General features: G+C 51.4%; 1 protein-coding gene across 1 annotated transcript; it reads right to left on the bottom strand.

Moving 5' to 3' along the window:
* Nucleotides 1-9,221: 9,221 nt before the first annotated feature.
* Nucleotides 9,222-18,445, bottom strand: LOC133773005 (b(0,+)-type amino acid transporter 1-like). The gene is made up of 6 exons (XM_062210141.1): nucleotides 17,687-18,445; nucleotides 13,916-14,049; nucleotides 13,606-13,735; nucleotides 12,171-12,295; nucleotides 10,044-10,131; nucleotides 9,222-9,493 (listed from the first exon to the last, which is right to left on the bottom strand). The coding sequence occupies exons 1-6, from the start codon at nucleotides 18,443-18,445 to the stop codon at nucleotides 9,260-9,262; spliced, it is 1,470 nt and encodes a 489-aa protein (XP_062066125.1). The 3' UTR covers nucleotides 9,222-9,259.
* Between the last annotated feature and the right edge of the window lie 754 nt (nucleotides 18,446-19,199).

The following is a 19,199-nucleotide window of genomic DNA, read 5'->3' as shown; positions in this document are numbered from 1 at the left end:
CTCTGTGAGAGGCATTCAGCGAGTCAGTCCTAGGCTCCTATGTAGCCAGCACAAGGGGTAACTGAAACCATAGAGGCAAGGGACAGGCATGGTGGCCCCGCTGAGCTGAGGCCAGCCCTGATGGCTCATCCCGTCCAGATCCACAGGTGAGCAGGCAGTCATTCCAAGCACTTTCCTCCTCACTGGGTCCTGCCAAGGGGTCCCCTTGGGTCTGGGGTTCAACCTTGTCACTGCCTCCAGTTCATGGGGGTGGACTTTTGCCTGGGAGGCACAGAAGCATTGTCTACCCCTGCCACTCCAACAGGAAGGCCGCTGTTCATGGAAGGTCTTCTAAATCACAATAGAAATATTCTGCAGAGATGCCCTTGCTCAACGGCATGGTCAGGACCCTCCCAAGTCCCCTCTGGTCACCACCTCCCGGGGTGACTGCTAGCCAGCACAGAGCAGGCTACTGGACATTTGTTCACTGGTCATTCCAGACATGTGACACACTGCCAGCCACTGCCATTTCCATGAGCCCGGGATGGGCTGCTACCACGGCAACCTTGGCAGGCAACACCAATAGACACAGGTATCCTACAAGGCTAACACTTGTCACCCAAAACCAGAGGGTCTGATGAAAGCGACATCACTTCCCTTCTCCAGAGACCCACCTGCTAGGGCAGTGGTTAGGTGGACCAAAGGACACCAGGCAAATGTCAAAAGTATATACCTCTGTGTATGTGTGCAGGGTTTGGGGGGTTAGGAGAGAGGGGTGGTCAGGTCTTGGGGATTCTGTAAGATTGGTCATTCCCATAGCAGCTGATTTGTGGCATCAAAAACTTCCATCTTCATCAGGGTATCTTCCACACACTCTCTCTCCCAACTTCAGTTTCCACCTTCACTCCCTAATGTACAGCTCTACCTTGACCTGGATTTTTGAGCTCCAGATACACAAATTCACACATCTCCATGGGGCAGTCCCATGGCATCTCAGATGGAACAAATTCAAGGCCCTCTTTCCTCCAAACCTGCTCCTCCTCCCATCTTCCCTGCTTCCATGAACAATGCATTCACCCAGACTCAAACCCTCCGTCATCACTGACATCTCCTGCTCACCCTCAAGCAAGAATACTGGGCAGTGCCCCCTGTGCCTGTCCCAGGTCCCTCCCATCCCTCAGGCCCACAGCTCCTGCACCAGGACCCCCATGCAGCAGCTCCTGTCCCTCCTCCCACAGCGCCAGGTTCCTCTTGAAGCTGCAGCGTCACCCCTGGCTTTGGGAATAAACCTGAGTGACTCACTCGGGTCCCTCCGCTCTCTGAGCCGAGCTGCCCAGGCTGCCTTCTCCTCACTTCACCCTACATACTCACAGGGCTGCAGGGAGTCATGGGGGAATGTCCAGCACCAGAGCTCAAGGCCTGGGTTGCAGGCTGTAGATGTGGCCATTGCCATGGAAACAGTGACATCTCCCCGTGGCCTGTCTCCCTGTCTGGGACTCACACAGCAGAGGCGGCTCTGCACATGTGACTATTCACCGCCCTGAGTGGCACCAGGATCAGTGTGTTGCACACAGGAGTGCAGCCTCCTGGAGCAGGGTTGCCAGGACCATGGAGAAACTTGGGTCCATTTATGATGTTGTCCAGTCTTGTTTGTGCCTCACAGGATCCCCAGGGCCATGGGAAGATGCGGAGGCCATGCCACGGCCTCTTTGCCTTTTCATCTCTGAAATAACCACTTGGTCTTGGGGATGGACTGATTCAGTCACCCATAACAGAAAACTAACTGTAAAATGCTCTCTTCTCATACATTCACGGATTCAGATTTTTCTGAAGCAAAGCAGGGACTCAAACCCACACACCCTATCTGAAGCCAAGAGCCAGGATCTTCTTCTGGGTCTCCCACATGGGGGCAGGGGCCCAAGGACTTGAGCCATCCTCCACTGCTCTCCCAAGCCACAGCAGAGCTAAACTGGAAGTGGAGAAGCGCCCATATGGGATGCTGGCCCCGCAGGTGGCAAGCCTTACCGGCTATGCCATAGCACCAGCCCCTTCGATTAACTTTAAACACAGAAGACCAACTCTATACTAAGTAAAGAGTTCAACACCTTGCATGAAAAAACAAAAGGGGGGGAAATTTTCTCAACAGTCAGGACAAGGGCTGTTCAAAGTCATTGCATCTTGAAGTTCACTCTTTTTTTTTTTTTTTTAGAAACTTAATTAATTTTAAAGAAGTATCCAAGAATGATACATCTTTTGGGATCACTTAGACATAATTGTAATGCAACTTTTTGAGGACAGAGGTCCTGTGTAGGAAGTTAGTGCACAGTGACTCCTGTTGTTAATTTAACAATTAACACTCTTATGTATGATGTCAGTGATCACCCGAGGCTCTTGACATGAGTGGCCTAAGCTGTGGAAGCCTTTTGAATCCACAAACTCCATCAGTATTTAGACAAGGTCATAAGCAAAGTGGAAGTTCTCTCCTCCCTTCCGAGAAAAGTATCTCCTTCTTTGATGACCACTTCTTTCCACTGGGGTCTCAGAGACTGAGGTCCTTCATGTAGGATATTTTCTTCCACGGTGTCTTGGCTTTCCATGCCTGAAATGCTCTGTGGGCTTTTCAGCCAGACCAGAATGCCTTAAAAGCTGATTGTGAGGTCAGAGTGCTACTTAAAGTGATTGTCATTTTATGAGTCTATTGTGCAGACTGTTTCCCATGTTGGAGCACTCAGTCCTTTTTAATTACCTTTATTATTACCAGAAATTTAATCCTATCCATATGATCACCTTAAGATGGTATTTTTACCGCCCCTGTGTTATGTTTTAAAGATAGCTTTGTGTTTGGCCTTTTTCCTGAGGAGATGGAAGAGGACTTTGAACCTGAGGAGATGGAAGAGGACTTTGGACCAAAGCGATAAACTTTGCATTAGGTGCAGTGGTTAAGATGCCACTTGGAATGCCTGTACCCCTTATCAGAGCATCTGGTTCAAGTCCCCGCTCCTCTGCTTCTGATCCAACTTTCTGCTAATGGCAGCAGATGATGGCCCAAGTGCTTGAGTCTCTGTCACCAACGTGGGAAAGCCAGATGCAGTTCCAGGCTTCTGGCTTTGACCTGACCCAGCCCTGGTTTTTATAGACATCTGGGGAGTAAACCAGTACATGGAAGGTCTCTGTCTGTCTGCCTTTCAGATAAACAACAATAATAACAAAATAAACAAATGATTACCTTTAAAAGAATCATAAATGACAAGAAGCTCAGCCAATTCCACTGAGGCTTAACTTTAAAAATAAGAAAAGGATGCTCTGTGCAGGTGTTTTGTCTGCAAGTGTCAGGTCACATCTCAGAGACAGTACCTGCTTGCTTTTTCTGTGTTTGTCTCCTTCTGTCTCTCACTGGTGCCCCAAGGGCTGGGTTAGGCAGTTTTTCCTTCTGCAGCCTACACCTAAGCAGGAACAAAGATTCAAAAAGCCCTCACTGGACAAAATGTCTTTCATGCATGTTAGCAGAACCAGTTTGTCCTCTCCTGGAGATGAAATAAGACAGCGCCTGTGGAAAAGAAGGAAGAAGGCAGGGTGTTGCCTGCAGGAGGAGGAGGACAGAGAAGATGGGTGAGAAAAAATTCTGCGGCGGCAGCCGTAGGGAGACTGGGGCAGGATGACCTGGAGTCGTATGCAGCTTCCATTGGCGCCCCCTGCTGGCTAGAAGTCCCTGGCGATGGCAAGACTCCCAAGCAGAGGAGAAAGCACCGTCTGGATTTCACTGCGGTAACAAACAACCCTCAAATCCCAGTGCCCTGAAACGACAAAGGGAAGGAAACACTGGTGTGTTGGCACCGCAGCACTGACATCGAGTGTGTGGGATCGCCACACCAATCAGGTCTTCAAAGGTGACACAGACCCCTCAGGTTCAGGGCACCTCCAAGCTAGTCTGCAAATCCCAGGCCTCTGGCTTCTTATGGAAGGTTCCCAGCCGTCTCCCCGTGTTTGATCATTTGCTATGGCCACTCGCTGAACTCAGGAAAACACTTTCTGATTATCAGTTTATGATGAAGGATACCACTGAGCAGTCAGAAGCAGAGGTGCAGAGGGCAGGGTGGGGCAGTGGAGCCGCTGCGCCATCTCCAAGCCTGCCACCCTCCCCGCGCCTCATGTGCTCACCGTCCCGGAAGCTCTCCAAGCGCCTTCATTTAGGGCTGATTAAATCAGTGACTGCTCACTCCTCCCCTGCGGTAGGGAGTGGGACTGAAAGTTCCAACCTGCAGTGACAGTGTGGGTTCCTCTGGCAGCCAGCCCAGTCCTCCAGGAATCCCCTCATTAGCACAAATTCAGCTCCCTTTGAAGGGACTTATCAGGAATGACGAAAGATGCTCTCACCCTCATCACTCAGGAAATGACAAGGAGACAAAAATCAAGCACGTACCTCGTGCAACGTCTCACTGCCACAGAGGGCCCCTTGTGCTCACACTCCAGGGTGATCGGGGCTGCCCCTCCATGTCATTCTGACACCAGGAGACAGGTTAACAAAGCAGCCACCAGGACGTGGCCAGTCATCCATGCAGAGGGAAAACGGAGCGTGCAGGACACCGTGTGCTGGCCCTGAAATCTTCTGACTAAAAGCAACACACGTGGACACCATTTCCTCTCCCACGGTACTGACCCAGAGAGTCACATGGGCACATGTAACTCCACGGGGTGACAGCAGGGCAGTGCACGCTCCACCATGGCTTACTTGTCTGTGTCTAGAAACTTTCTGGAAGGAAGCAGGGAATCTGACTGCCCCCAAAATGGGAAATATGGGGAAAGTTTCATTTTTACTTTATACCCCTCTGTAATGTTTTAAATGTTAGCCACAGCATTAATTGATATGGATTAATCAATGAGACCCATGTCCACCACTCTAATGGTTCAGCAGAAGACAGATGCATGGCCAACATGAAACCCAAAGAGCCGAGAGTTTATGGTTTCGACAGTTAGGCTTTGCCCCCAACAGAAACATCCAATGTTGCAGGGCTGCGCCCGGGGTGAAAGAACACTGCTCTGCTCCCCCAGGAGCCCGGCCAGCACCTGCCCCAGAGAGTTCCTGGAAAGTATTTCTTCTCTCAAGGGAACAAAAAGGACTCCTGACCTTTGTCTCCAGGCTTCGGAATGTGTTTTTTTTTTCCCTAGTCCAAAGGCCAAGACCGTTCCACTTACCTTGTCACCTCTGACCTTACAGAAGAGAAGTGACTTGGAGACCATGACCTGAACTCGGAGCCATGAACTCCGATGTGCTCGTTCCCCAAGAAGTCCCAGGTTTCCGTCCCCGAGCCCTCCCAGCCTCCACCCTGGGGCCCGTCAAGAGGCTTGGCTGGGGCCTTTCCTTCTGCATCGTCCCAGGTCAGGGAGCCAAAAGGCAGCTGGTCTGGGGGAGGGTGGAAGGACTGAGTCACAAAGTGAGACCTACTCTAAGCAGGGGCATGGCCAAGGACCCAGACTGTGCCCGGCTTAGCTGCCCTCTCCACTTGCCACCTGCAGTCAAACATCTGCTGGTGAAGACTTGGAAGGGGTCCCTCATCCTTGGAGAGACGTCTCAGGACACGGCCTCAGAGGCAGAGCTGTGAGGCCGGTGGGCACCGGCACAAACCTTAAAACACATGTGTCTCGTTCTCTCCTTGTCCGACAAATATTTCTTTATTTTGACTCACCAAGCGTTGCTGACCAGCAAGAAGCCCAGAACCATGACAAGAATTGAGGAATGCACAAACATGTTTAAGAACTAACCTCACGCGGGATTGGTGCTGTGGTTCAGTGGGTTAAACCACTGCTAGCGACACCGACATCCCATATGGAGTGTTAGTTTGACTCTCGACTGCTCCGCTTCCAACCCAACTTCCTATCCTCCATGTGAGAGTTCCAGGCTCCTGGCCTCAGCATGGCCCAGCTGCAGCTGTTGTAGCTATTTGGTAGTGACTCAGTAGACGGAAGATCTCTCTCTCTCTCTTTCCCTCTCTCTGTTGCTCTACCTTTCAAACAAATAAATAAATCTTAAAGAAGAAGAAGGAGAAGGAGAAGGAGAAGAAGGAGAAGGAGAAGTAGTAGCAGTAGTAGTGGCGGAGGGAGAAGAAGAAGAACTAACCTCACCCTCACCAAACATACAGCTGACATTCTGTCCAGAGCCCAGAGAGGCTCCCTGAGGACGGAGGTGCAGGTTGATGGGACCACAAAGCAAAAAAAGGACTAGTTGCTGCCCGTGGGGTCCAGAGCCTCTCTGGGTGGACTTCCGGCCCAACACATGCCCTCCTGTGGCAGGAACTGAATGGAACCAGCCTCTCTCGTAATTCTCTCTTCTCCGAGGCAGGCTGTCCTGCTGGGGGTTGGGGAGAGAAATATGAGGATTTTTCCTAGAATTTCACTAGTGGCAGTGTCCTTGGAAACTGGGCTGCTAAAATGTCACAATTCACAAGTGTGGTGTAACAGAGAATAGATTTTGGGGTTTTGTCCCTGGTTCCAGGCACGCAGCTCCTAAAACTCTTGGAATCTTAGGAGTGATATGAGGGCTTTTTATATGCTAATGAGATGACAGGTGGCTTCAGGATGCTAGGAATCATGGGAGAACTGGAACTTTTGGCCCCTCCTCCAGACCTTTGGGAAGAAGTGGGGAAGGCAGTGGCTGGAGATTGAGTTCAATAACCAATGGCCAATGATTTAATAAACCATGCCCACCCACACAGCGAATCTTCCATAAAATCGCTAGGTAACAGGATTTGGAGTTTGGGGGCTCATAACATGCAGCTGTAACAGCTGAGATGAACCCCAGGAACTTGCTCTGTCAGCTACGAAATCTGAGGCAGATGAACAAACAAGGAGGTAATTTTAGCGAAGAAGAACACATGAGAATTTTCAATTGTAGCAAAGAAGTTTATTGAGAAGGAAAGATTGGAAACATAGGAGAAGATAGCCAGGAGAGGCAGAGGAGTCCCGCTGCTTCCTTGTGCTAGGGGTTTAAATATGTAAAACAGCAAACATTTTCTCTGAGAACAAAGGTTTGCTCCAACTTTTCATCCTTTCTTCTAGAATTGTAGTTTCACCCAAAGCCAATAACGCCTTCTTCCTGGGATGTGGCTCTTGTTCTGTGAGCAGGTGGGCAGCTTCTTTTAAGATTTTTTTGTTTAGAGTTACAGATAATGAGAGGGAGAGACAGAGAGAAAGGTCTTCCATCTGCTGGTTCACTTCCCAAATGGCCACAATGGCCAGAGCTGGGTCAATCCCAAACCAGGAGCTTCTTCTGGGTCTCACAGACAGGTGCAGGGGCCCAAGTGATTAGGCCATCTTCTACTGCTTTCCCAGGCCATAGCAGAGCGCTGGACTGGAAGAGGAGCAGCCGGGACTAGAACCTGGCGCCCATGTGGGATGCCAGCACCGCAGGCGGAGGATTAACCTACTGCATCACAGTGTCGGCCCCCGTGGGCAGCTTCGAACACTCATAAAGCACATGTCTTCCTGAACAAGGCAGTTCGTCAGAGCCAAAACCTTTTCTGACGGTGATAAGAAATGACCCATTCAAACTCACTGAGTCAAAACGGAACTTTAAGGTCTCAGGTTGTCGCCATCAGGGATTGCAACAGTTACCCTATCTCATTTGCTCTCCAACTCTGTGGGGCCACACACAAGGGCACTGCAAAAAGATCATGGAATTAAAGGATAAGTTTGTTTTGCTGCAAAACTTTGAAATCCATGCATGGAAGGGGGCATCTTCAAAAAGTTCGCAAAATGCATATTATTCAAAAACTATGCATAGATTTCAAATTTTTTCACACCAAAATAAACTTACTGCTTTTCAGATTTATTTATTTTTATTTATTTGAAAGGCATAGAAACAGAGGGAAAAAAAACAGAGAACCATCCACTGGTTCCCTCCTTAAATGGCCTCAGTGGCCAAGGCTGGGCCAGGCCAAAGCCGGAAGTCAGGAACTCTCTCTTGGTTTCCCACGTGGGTGCAGGAGCCCAAGTCCAGGAGCCATCATTCACTGCCTTCCCAGGCACAGTAAGCAGAAGCTGGTTCAGAAGGGCAGAGCAGCTGGGTCTCAAACTGATGCTCCAAAATGGGATGCAGGCATTGCAAGCCGCAGCCTAGCCTGCTGCGCCATAGCACCAGCCCCATACTGAACTTTTAATTCCAATTTCCACAAACTTTTTGAAGTACCTTCTCATTTCTCAACATCTCATTGTGTATCTTTGTCGCTAGAACAAAAGTACCCAAGGCTGGTCACTTTACAAAGAAAGTTTTATTTCAGTTCTTCCTTCTGTGCGTCCAGAAGCCCAGCACCGTCAGCAGCTCGGTTTCCGGTGGGCGCCTCGTGCTGCATGACATCGTGGTGGAGAGCAGAAAGGGCACGTGCGTGCTTCAGAAAGACCATGTGTGAAAGACACAGAGAACAATCTGCTCTGGAGAGAACTAACCCGACCTCTCAAGAAAGACACTAATTCCTTCATGGCAGCAGTGCCCATCACCTTCTTTTTTTCTTAATATTTATTTGTTTACTTGAAAGTCAGAGTTACACAGAGAGAAGGAAAAGGCAAAGAGAGAGAGAAAGAGAGGTCTTCCATCTACTGGTTCACTCCCCAACTGGCCACAACGGCCGGAGCTGGGCCAATCCGAAGCCATGAGCCAGGAGCTTCTTCCAGGTCTCCCACGCGGGTGGATGCAGGGCCAAAACACGTGGGCCATCTTCCGCTCCTTTCCCCAGGCTCATTAGCAGGGAGCTGGATCAGAATTGGAGCAGCCAGGACTCGAACCAGTGCCCATGTGGGATGCCAGCACTGCAGGCGGTGACTTTACCCACTACGCCACAGCACCAGCCCCCTTAAAGATCCCAGCACCTCTCATCACCATTACACTGGGAACCAATCCACAATGTGAGTTTTGCTGAGAAAAACCATATTCAAACCGTAGCCTCTCTATTTCTCTGTTGCATGATAGAGTCCCGTAATAGACAGTCCCACAAAATCTGCGATGCCTCAGCTCAAGCTACCATCAGAGGCAGAGCACTACCCTAGAATTCTCATCCCAAAATCCCAAAGGAGGGAACTTACTCCACGGAACCCACCTAGGTTACAAGTAGCTAGCAGATATTTGTACCCAGAGAGGTGGTCCTGTAACCCCAGCATGGCTGTGTTGTGAGAAGGCAGGGGCGGGGAGGGTGTGTGTGTCCTGGGTGGTTTACCCAAAACGCCTAGCAAGACCTGTGTGAGGACAAGGGGTTTTTCAGCAAAAAGAACAACGAAGACTTCATCCTGTCCTTCAGTCCATATTTTTAGTGGTTGGAGCAACTTCCATGAGCAGCTGGAGCTGCAGGGTAGCCGTCTGCAAACACCTGGGCTGCCACTGGAAGTAGACGAACAGGAAATACACCAGGAAGCCACTGAGCAGGAAGAGGAAGATGTACAGGAACTCCATCTGGGGGTGGTCGATGATGGGTGCCAGCACCAGGTAGAGAGAAGCCAGGAGCATGACGGCAGGGATGAGGGTGGGAACCTGCGGAGGGCAGACAGTAGGCATTTGGGCCTGACTCCTGGATGCCGTGGGGCATGGGAGGTGGTGCATGGTCCCTGGACGCCGATCCTCCTGCATGCCTGCTATTGTTTCCAGCTGCCACTAATTCTCTCTTCTAATCTGAGCCATGATACCTCACCTGGACCAGGGGAACCACCTGCTGGGCTGCTGCGAGCTCTTCAAGGAGCAATGGCTCAGGACCCAGCATCATCGTCTGCTCTGTGAACCCCAGCACATACCTGCATCCTCTCTGTGTTTGCCTCTGGGTGTTCTCCCTCAGGGTCCTCCAGAGGAGAAATGATCCCCAGCAAGCATGGATCATGCCTTGCAGTTCAGCTCTCGCTCTTGCGCACTCTCTCTCTCTCTCTCTCTCTCTCTCTCTCTCACACACACACACACACACACACATGAAATGTGATAGTGGCAACACCTTACATTCTTCCTCTGGGTTCTGAATGAAGCCATAGCCCAAAGCTGTGCCTCAGGCAGGAGCCCAGGGGTAGAAAAGCCCAGTGTCTACCCCAAAGTCTACCTTGTAAGGTCTGGGAAGATTCTTCCGCTTCATCCGCAAGTACAGGAGGCAGCTAATGGTGGTTCCATAGATGAGCCAGGAGAGGAGGCTGAAAGGAAAACTCCAGATCAAGCCTTCTCTGGCTGTATTAGCCGCATTTTGCCACTATAATGAAATACCTGAGAGCAGGCTACTGTATAAAGAAAAGAGGTTTGTTTTGGCTCATGGTTCTGGGGGCACAAGGCTGAAGGTGCATCTACGATGGTCTTCTTTCTGTAGAGTCCCAGGATAGTACGGGGGGGGGAGGGTCACATGGCAGGAGACGGGGAGCCTGTGTGTGTGTGTGTGTGTGTGTGGTATTTGTCTCTCTCCCTTTTCTTATAAAGATACTAGGATTCAATCATGGGCTCCACCACAATGATTAGATAAATCCTACCACTTCCCAAAGGCCCTACCTGCAAGCGCCATAGTTGAATTAAGTTTCTACCCTTCTCACATCACCCGGTGGGGATTACATTTCAATGCATGACACCCAAACCATAGCACTTTCCCTGGCAAGATGAGGAGGAAACGCTTGAAGGCAGGAAGAGCTTTGTGTTTCTTAAAAGGGAGAGTCTGCTGGGTCTCAGGGACGCCCGTGCTCCCCACGGGAACCAGCACGCTTGTAGCAGAGCCCCCCTTCTGCCAGCAACTTGTCATTTCCCTTCGGGCTAGCGACAACTGAGCACCCACACAGCTCTCACTCTGCCCTCTGCTGGCCCCAGTGTCTATCTATGAGTGGCTGAGGGAGATCTCATAAAAACGCCATTGAAACTAGGAGGCAGGGTCCAGATCAGACCATCTCTGGAGGAGGTCAAGACTGGGAGATGTTGGGTCCTGGTTGGGAAGGATCATCCTACAATTATCACTGTGTCCTGGGATGTCTCGGTCACCATCCCCAGGCTCAGCCTGAAAGCTCCCCACGCTCACTATGGATTTGATTTTGTTCTCGCAGTACAGTGATGTCATTCTTTCTCATGGGAAAGAAGATAAAAAGAAAAAGCCATGTCTGTTACTTGTTGTTTTAAGAAAGTCACATCAAGCACCGAGTGTACTGTTCCAGATTAATTAGACAACAAAGGGACAGAATATGTGGTGCTTACAAAACGGCTCTGAGAGCTCCCTCCGCACCCAGACACTCGGCCTGCCTGTTGGCTGAGGGATCTGCCTGTTCACCCTACTTCAAAGGAGGCTATAAAGTTACAACTGGGTATCACAAAAGCTCAGCAATTCTGCCCTGGGGAAAATAATAAAGGGGCCATAACTTCTCCCACTTTGATGCAATCACTGATTGTGCCACACGGGTTGGTATGGCTGGCCCTGAGTGCCACAGAGATTACGTGGGGTCAGAGTCCAGCATGCAGGTCCACACTACAAGGAAAAATGACAACATAGCCAAGGGCCCCAAGTTGTGTGAATAATGCCCAAATATCCTGCAGCATCAGCTTAGCAACTGGAGGAAGGAACCAAAAAAAAAAAAAAAAGATGACAAAGACCACACAAGTCTTATTTTGTCCATCTTTTGGAAAAACATCTGTCTTACTGAATTTTTGGAAATGAGGCATGGTCAATTGTGGAAACACGACTAGGGCAGAATGGCGAAGCATATGTGTGTGTGTGTGTGTGTGTACACTAGGGCCCCAAGCCTGGGTTTGTAGAAGTGTGTATGCACTGATGCTTATGAGTGTGTACACATGGAGGGCTTCCAGGATAGTTCACAGGTGCACTTGTATATATATACACGTGTGTGTGTACATGTGAAGGCTCTGGAAGTGTGTGTGTCTATGTTTGTGTACTTGTAGCTTTTTCATAATATTCATTTCCCATTAATTTTTGGAGACCGCTTGTATGCATGAATTTCAATTTTTTTTGCACCAACATAATCTTTTCATTCCATTTCCACAAACTGTTTAAAGTGTCCTTGTATATGTGCACGAGTGAATATGTATGCATAAGGGACTCCAGAAACATGCATGCACGTGTTTTACATATGTGCGCCCATGTATGAGCATGTACACAGGGAGGCACTCCAGAAGAGCACGTGTGTTTATGTACATGTGTACCACAGGGGTGTTCAGGGCCTCAGCCTCGGGGGACAGTCTCACTTGCCTCAAGAAGTTCACAATGCTGCTGAAGTTTCCTGGGATGATAAGCACCAAAGCCACCGCCGTGGTGAACATCAGGGCTGGAGACGGTGTGAGGCGGTGCACATGAACCATGGAGAGAACTCGGGGCTGGGAAGCAGAGCCAGGTGTCACACAGGCCCCAGGCAAGCCACAGCATTTATCTCTTCCTCTCTCAAACACATTCTGATACGTGTGTGCTCAGCCTAAGTCACCGGTCACCGCCACTTCCACGTGTAGGTCACTGAGGTTCCCTTGGGGTTACCAGGCCCAGGGAGGAGAGCACAGGATAGATATGGATGGACCAGAGTTGTTATGGTAGACTGTATTACAATTCCTCAAGTTTCCCTCTCCCCACCTCTGCAGAGACTGTAGAGGCCCCCATCCATTAATGGGCCTGGCCATGCCAATGCATTGGCTGGTAAATTATGAGCTGGAGGGGCTGGCACTGTGGCATAGTAGGCTAAGCCTCTGCCGGTGGTGCCAGCATCCCGTACGGGCACCAGTTCGTGTTCCGGCTGCTCTGTTTACAATCCAGCTCTCTGCTATGGCCTGGGAAAGCAGTAGAAGACAGCCCAAGAGCCAGGGCCCCTGGACCTGCATGGGAGACCTGGAAGAAGTTCCTGGCTCCTGGCTTCAGATCAGCCCAGCTCTGGCTGTTGCAGCCATTTGGGGAGTGAACCAGTGGATGGAAGACCTGGCTTGCTCATTCTCTTTCTCTTTCTCTCTCTCTCTCTAACTCTACCTCTCAAATAAATAAATAAAATCTTTTTAAAAAATTATAAGCAGGAGTGGCACGGCAGAGGCTCTGAATATGCTTGTAAGGTTTGGTTTGTGTTCTTGAACCCCTGCCTCTTGCTGCAGGCAAAACCATGTTCTCGAGCCACTACCACTTTGGCCTGGGTCCCTGAGATTGGAACAGCCTCACGCTGGTGCAAGAAGACCTGGACAAGCCCCAGCCTGAACCAGGGCCACGGAGGACCCAGTAAGCAAGAGGCAAATGTTAGTGCTGCAAGCCATTGAGATGTGGGGGTGTCTACTACTCAGCACTGTTATTGCAGTAAAAGCTGGCACGGGGAAGGAGAGTCCCTCGGGAGGAAAGCCAGAGGGCACACGATGTTGCTGCTCCTACCTGTCCTGCCCTGGCCCTTGCACCCTTGCTGTGCATGAATATCCTTATCATCCACACCCTCCCCACAGGGTGGCCAAGTGCCATGACCTCCCAGGAACCTGGGAGTGAAGGGATTGGAGTTAAAGCTGAGAGGTGTGGAGTGCTTGAGCCCCACTCTCAGAAGCAAAGAGGGCTAAGTCTTTTTGGGGACAAGGCTAAGCCGTGAGCAGGAGAAAGCTGAGCTGGCAGCCTCCCGAGTGCCCCTCCCACGGTACCCACCCCTCGCTCTGCCCCAGGCTCCATCTCTTACCAGGTGGCCCTCTCTTGCAGCCACGTAGCACACACGGCTTCCGCTGAAGAAAGCCCCATTGACAGACCCGAATGTGGAGATGGCTACAGCCAAGGGCACCAGCCAGGCCCAGGACCCCAGAATCTGGTTCCTAAGACAACAAAGCAGTCAGGGGATGAAAGTTCAGTAGCAGCTTGGGAGAACCAAGGCCCCACTTGGATGGGGAGCAAGCAGTGCCTCTGAGGGAAGCTTAAATATACAAGCCCCACTCTCCTTCCCCAACCTGCAGTGTCTGCCTGGTGTCTGTGAACAGCTCATGTGAATTACTCACCCCCAGCTCGCAGCCATAGCATCGGACGAAAGGATCTCCCTGGGTGACAGCACCAGCAGGTAACTGATGTTGGCCAGGATGTACAGGCCGGTGACCATGGGGATGGCGATGATCAATGCCCACACCAGGTTCTTCTGCAGGGTAGCAAGAACATGGCATGGGAGAAGCCTACGAGGTCTTCCCAGGCCCCCAGAACAAGCACAGCGGCACCACACAGAGCTCAGCAGGGCTGTATCCATTGTGCCAGGTCCTGAGATAAATGCTGTATGCCTCTCCTCCCTGGGTTCATGGTCCCCAAGGCATGGGGTGCCACATTGTGCACCCAAACATAGCATTGCTGTCACCTATGTTGCAAAAGTAACATCAGAGAGGCAGGGGTTGTAGTGCAGTAGGTGGGGATGCTTGCATTTTATATCAGAGTGCCTAGGATTGAGTCCCACTTCTGCTTCCAATCCAGCTCGCTACTAATGGGCCCGGGAGGCAGCAGCTGATGGCTCAAGTACTTGGGTTCCTGCCACCTATGTGGGAAACCTGCATACAGTCCCTGCCTTTTGGCTTCAATGTAATCCAGCTCTAGCACTTGCAGGCATTTAGGGAGTGAACCAGCAGATGGAAGATATTTCTCTCTCTCTCTCTCTTAAATAAATAATTTTAAAAAAAAATTTTAAAGGAAATTTAACATTCAGGGTTGGTGTTTTGGGCATGATTAAGATGCCACTTGGTGGCTCAACAGGCTAATCCTCCGCCTAGCAATGCCGGCACACCGGGTTCTAGTCCAGGTTGCCCCTCTTCCAGGCCAGCTCTCTGCTATGGCCCAGGAGTGCAGTGGAGGATGGCCCAAGTGCTTGGGCCCTGCACCCCATGGGAGACCAGGAGAAGCACCTGGCTCCTGGCTTCGGATCGGCGTGGTGCGCCGGCCGCAGCGGCCATTGGAGGGTGAACCAACGGCAAAGGAAGACCTTTCTCTCTGTCTCTCTCTCTCTCTCACTATCCACTCTGCCTGTCCAAAAAAAAAAAAAAAAAGATGCCACTTAGGAAACTCACATCCTGTACCAGAGTGCCTGGTTCCAGTCCGGCGTCCTCCACTTCCAAACTTGCTTCCTGCTAATGCACACCCTGGGAGTCAACAGGCAATAGCTCAGGTAGCTGGGTCCCTGCCACCAACATGGGAGACCCAAGTTGAGTTCTGGGTTCCTGGTTTCAACCCGGCCCAGCATTAGCCGTTGCAGGCAGGCATTTGGGGAGTAAACACACAAATGGGAAATTTCTGTCTCTGTTTTTCAAATAAGGTGAAAATAAATACATAAAAAATTTAGAGGAAGAAAGGAACATTAAACAAAACAGAGAAGCTGTCTTGTCTGGAAAGGTTTACCACTGCGCACTCCTGAGCAGGGGTGGGGAGACAGACCCTTCCCCGCGTGGAGACTGCTGCCCCTGAACAGCCTACCCACTACTCTTCAGAATTTCATAAAAATCAGCCCGCAGATCTTCTCAGCCTGAGCTAAGACGTGCCCCCTGGGCAACTGTGGAGGTGCAGGTGCATAGGGGCACCGAGGACGGGGCAGTACCCTCACTCCCCTGTTCGGGCCTCTGCAGTCAGTCACAAGGATGGCTACGCTCCCTCCCCTCATGTTTCCTGGCTTTCTTGGCCTCCATGCTCCTTCTCCAGAGCTGTTTTGCCATCAACTGCATGGGCCCCGAGAGCCGAGGCCCCAGCCTCCTCTGCCGGGGAGGATACCTTGCTTGCCTTATCGGCTCTCTTGGGTACCCGAGCTAGCAGGCCAGGTGGCAAGCCGGTGAAAGTGAAGCAGGCAGGAAAGCAAGTTCTTGCACAGAATGGGCCCTCTCAAGTCCCTCTCGCCTAAGATCTGGGGATCTGAGGGCGAAGGAAATTGGCCAGCCACAGCATGACCTAGAGGCTCTCTGTCACCGAGCACCGGAAAGCCGGCTCTGCCTGGGTCCAGAGGAGGCCCCGCAGAGCAAAGGTGCAACAGAGCTCTCCCTCCTGGGGTCTCACCATGGATGCCCTCGGCTGTGCGACCCAGCCCACCCAATCCCACCTGCTGCCTGATGTTGTGAATAAAGTTGTATTGGAACACAGACACATTCACGCATTTACTTCTGGCTGTTTTCAGGTTGTAACAGTAGAGCTGGCTGATTTTCAAATAAATACATAAATCTTAGGAGGGCCGGCACTATGGCGTAGCGGGTAAGGCCACCGCCTCAAGTGCTGGCATCCCATGTGGGCTCAAATTCAAGTCCCAGCTGCTCCACTTCTGATCCAGCTCTCTGCTATAGCCTGGGAAAGCAGTGGAAGATGGCCCAAGTCCTTGGGCCCCTGCACCCGCGTGGGAGACCAGGAAGAGGCTCCTGGCTCCTGGCTTCAGATTGGTGCAGCTCCGGCCATTGCAGCCATCTGGAGAGTGAACCAGTAGATGGAAGACCTCTGCCTCTCTGTAACTTTGCCTTTCAAATAAATAAATAAATCTTAAAAAGAGAAGAGGAGAGGAGAGGAGAAAGGAGGAGGGAGGGTGGGAGCGTGTGTGGGAGGGAGGATAGGGTGGGAAGTGGCACTGTGCTCTGAAATCTATATGTATGAAATCCATGAAATGTGTTCCCCTTATAAACTATAATAAATAAAAAACCAGTAGAGCTGAGTGGTCACGACAGACAGAGACATAAATATTAACTCTCTTTTCCTTTATAGAAAAGGTGTGCTTAAGCAGGGGGCTGATCTCCCTCAGCTTTAGGCTCCTCGCTCTTTTCCTGGCCCTGCTCTGAGCTCAGGGCCTGAATTCAGAGGAAGCCTCTAGCCTCTGAGCACTGTATGGGCCAGGGCTTCTGCTCTGCAGGGCCACCGCAGAGCCACCCTGAGCACACTCCAGCCATTCCCATGAGGCTTACATTGTACAGCAGCTGCAGTACTCGGACCCCAGCCATCTCCCGAGTGATTACACCTCTGCTATTCCAGGGCCCTGAGAGGTAGGCAGGGAGACTGCCACCCATGTTAGAGGCAAGGAACCAGGGCTTGAGGAACTAAATGCAAAAATAAAAACCAGCTCCCAGGACTCCTGGCTCTCTCCACCTCTCACTCTCTTTCTCTCTCCTCTCCCTCTCTCTGCTCTTGGATTTAAGAAAACAAAAATAAAACAAATAATATCCTAGGTAAATGTATTTATAGCAAAGAGTGAGCATCCATAGTAACCAAAGATCCAAATGTCCCATCTGAGTCCCAAGCTGCCTTTAGACCTGTCCCCAACCAGGACAATGATGAGTCAGCTCCAAGCTCACGGGCAGGACTGGCTCTTTCCCCTGTGCCAAAGTGTGCTATGTCCCACGGTGGCTCCCAAGCTTTGGCAACTGTGAATTAAGTACCTACTGCAGTGCCCTGGGGAAAACAGCCAGGAAATACCAGACTGAGTCATCTAGTCTGGCCTCCTACAAACAGTAAAACCTTAACACCATTCCCCCTTTCTAAACTAAATTTAATGATAATTTAGTGATAATTTCTACCTCACAGGATGGAAAAATGAGACCATGGCTGTGATGCTGTAAAGTTCTCCGTGTACTTGAGAAGCAACAATTTCTATCATCACATACACCAAGCCAGGTAGACTGTGGGTTGGCATCCCAGCCCCATGAATGCAGGAAGGGAGCCCACGTCTCCAGCTGAATGGCTCATGGTCTGAGTCACCTCGGATTTGGATAATTGAAGATCGGAGCTGCTGATGGCTGGAGATTTCCGCCCCAGAAGCTGCGGCTTGCACTCACGTGTGGATTCTTGAGCTCCTCCGTCACACAGTTGATGTTGCTCCAGCCGTCGAAGGACCACAGGCCCTGGTAGAAGGCCATGCCGATGCGCCCCGCCTGCTGGGTCGTGTTTTGGAAGGCAGACAGAAGGGCTTCCCTGCGGCTGCGGCCCTGGCCCAGAGCCACGGCCCCTCCCACCACGATGACCAGCAAGGAGAACACTTTGGCCGCCGTGCACACGTTCATCAGCCTGGTGGCCAGCCTCGAGCTCCAGCAGTTGACCAGCATCAGCAGCAGGATGCAGGCGGCTGCCACAATCTTGAGCACTGCCTGGGGCAGTGCGGAGCAGCCGGGGTAAAAGGGAGCAAGTGAATACTCAGCAAAGCTCAGGGAGATAGCGCTGATGGCGGCTGGCCTGCCTACCAGCACCAGCGTGTAGACGGCTAGGAAAGCTGGCAGGGAGCCAAAGGTGCGCAGGATGTACACATACTCCCCGCCAGACTCGGGGATCAGGGCGCCCAGCTCGGCATAACACAGAGCACCCAGCATGGCCAGGAGGCCACACGCTGCCCAGACCACCAGACTGGCCCCAGGGCTGCCCATGTGGACCAGGACCCCCTGCGGGGACATGAAGATTCCCGAGCCGATCATACAGCCGACGATCAAGGACACAGCGCTCCACAGACCAATCTCCCTCTTCATCGCCAGCCCCGGGGCCCCATGGCCTGGCTGTTGCCCTGCCACCCCCCCATCGCCATCTTCTTCCTTACTTCTCTCCATCTCGGGACTTCAGCAGATTCTGGCCCTGGTTGGCAAGAGGCAGAAACTCTGATACTTGTCTGTCTCGTGGGCTTCCTGCAGGAGTTAATGATTACAGCACAGAGGGAGTCTGAACCAGTGGCCAAAGAGCCTAGGTGTGGCGTTAGAAGGAACTGAGCCTTCGCAGACCTCGCCAGCCCCCTGTCCCACCCACTCAGACCCTGGCACACGGAACAGGGAGCTGGCAGGAGCTGTTTGCCAACACAGCCCAAGAAAGCTCACGGGAGGAGAGGTTTTCCAAGGAAGCCCTCCTGCCCAATTCCAAAGCAGCAGGTGGAAATCGAGGTGGGATGCAGGCCAGCACCAGCAGTGTGAACGCTGAGCAGCTCACTGCGTGTGGGGAGCCTAAAGACTCTTTACAGCACTTTTACAAGCCAATCAGTGGGAAAGCAAGGATCCCAACACAGACAGCCTGTAAGTGAAACTGCACGAACCTTGCCCTAACGACAAACCAGGATGGTCCAAAAAGAGGACCCAGGTCATCTAGGACAGAGCCTGTTTCTCAAGCTAGGAGAGAGAAAATAGATTAGGAGTGTTCTGCAGTGAGCCTGCTCGAGTTCCAATCCTAGCTCTAGTGCCTTATAGTCCTGTGGCCTGGATCAAGATCTCTGAACCTCACCTGTCAACTATAAGAAGACCCACTGCAGAGGGTTGCTTGAAGGATTCAATAAGATAGCTATTCAGAGTCGCTAGAATAGTATGCAACAGGCAGTAA

Source organism: Lepus europaeus, chromosome 13 (assembly GCF_033115175.1).
Source record: "Lepus europaeus isolate LE1 chromosome 13, mLepTim1.pri, whole genome shotgun sequence".
Lineage (NCBI taxonomy): Eukaryota > Metazoa > Chordata > Mammalia > Lagomorpha > Leporidae > Lepus > Lepus europaeus.
The sequence above is the reverse complement of the archived record's forward strand: the minus strand, read 5'-3'. Positions and strand labels throughout refer to the sequence as shown.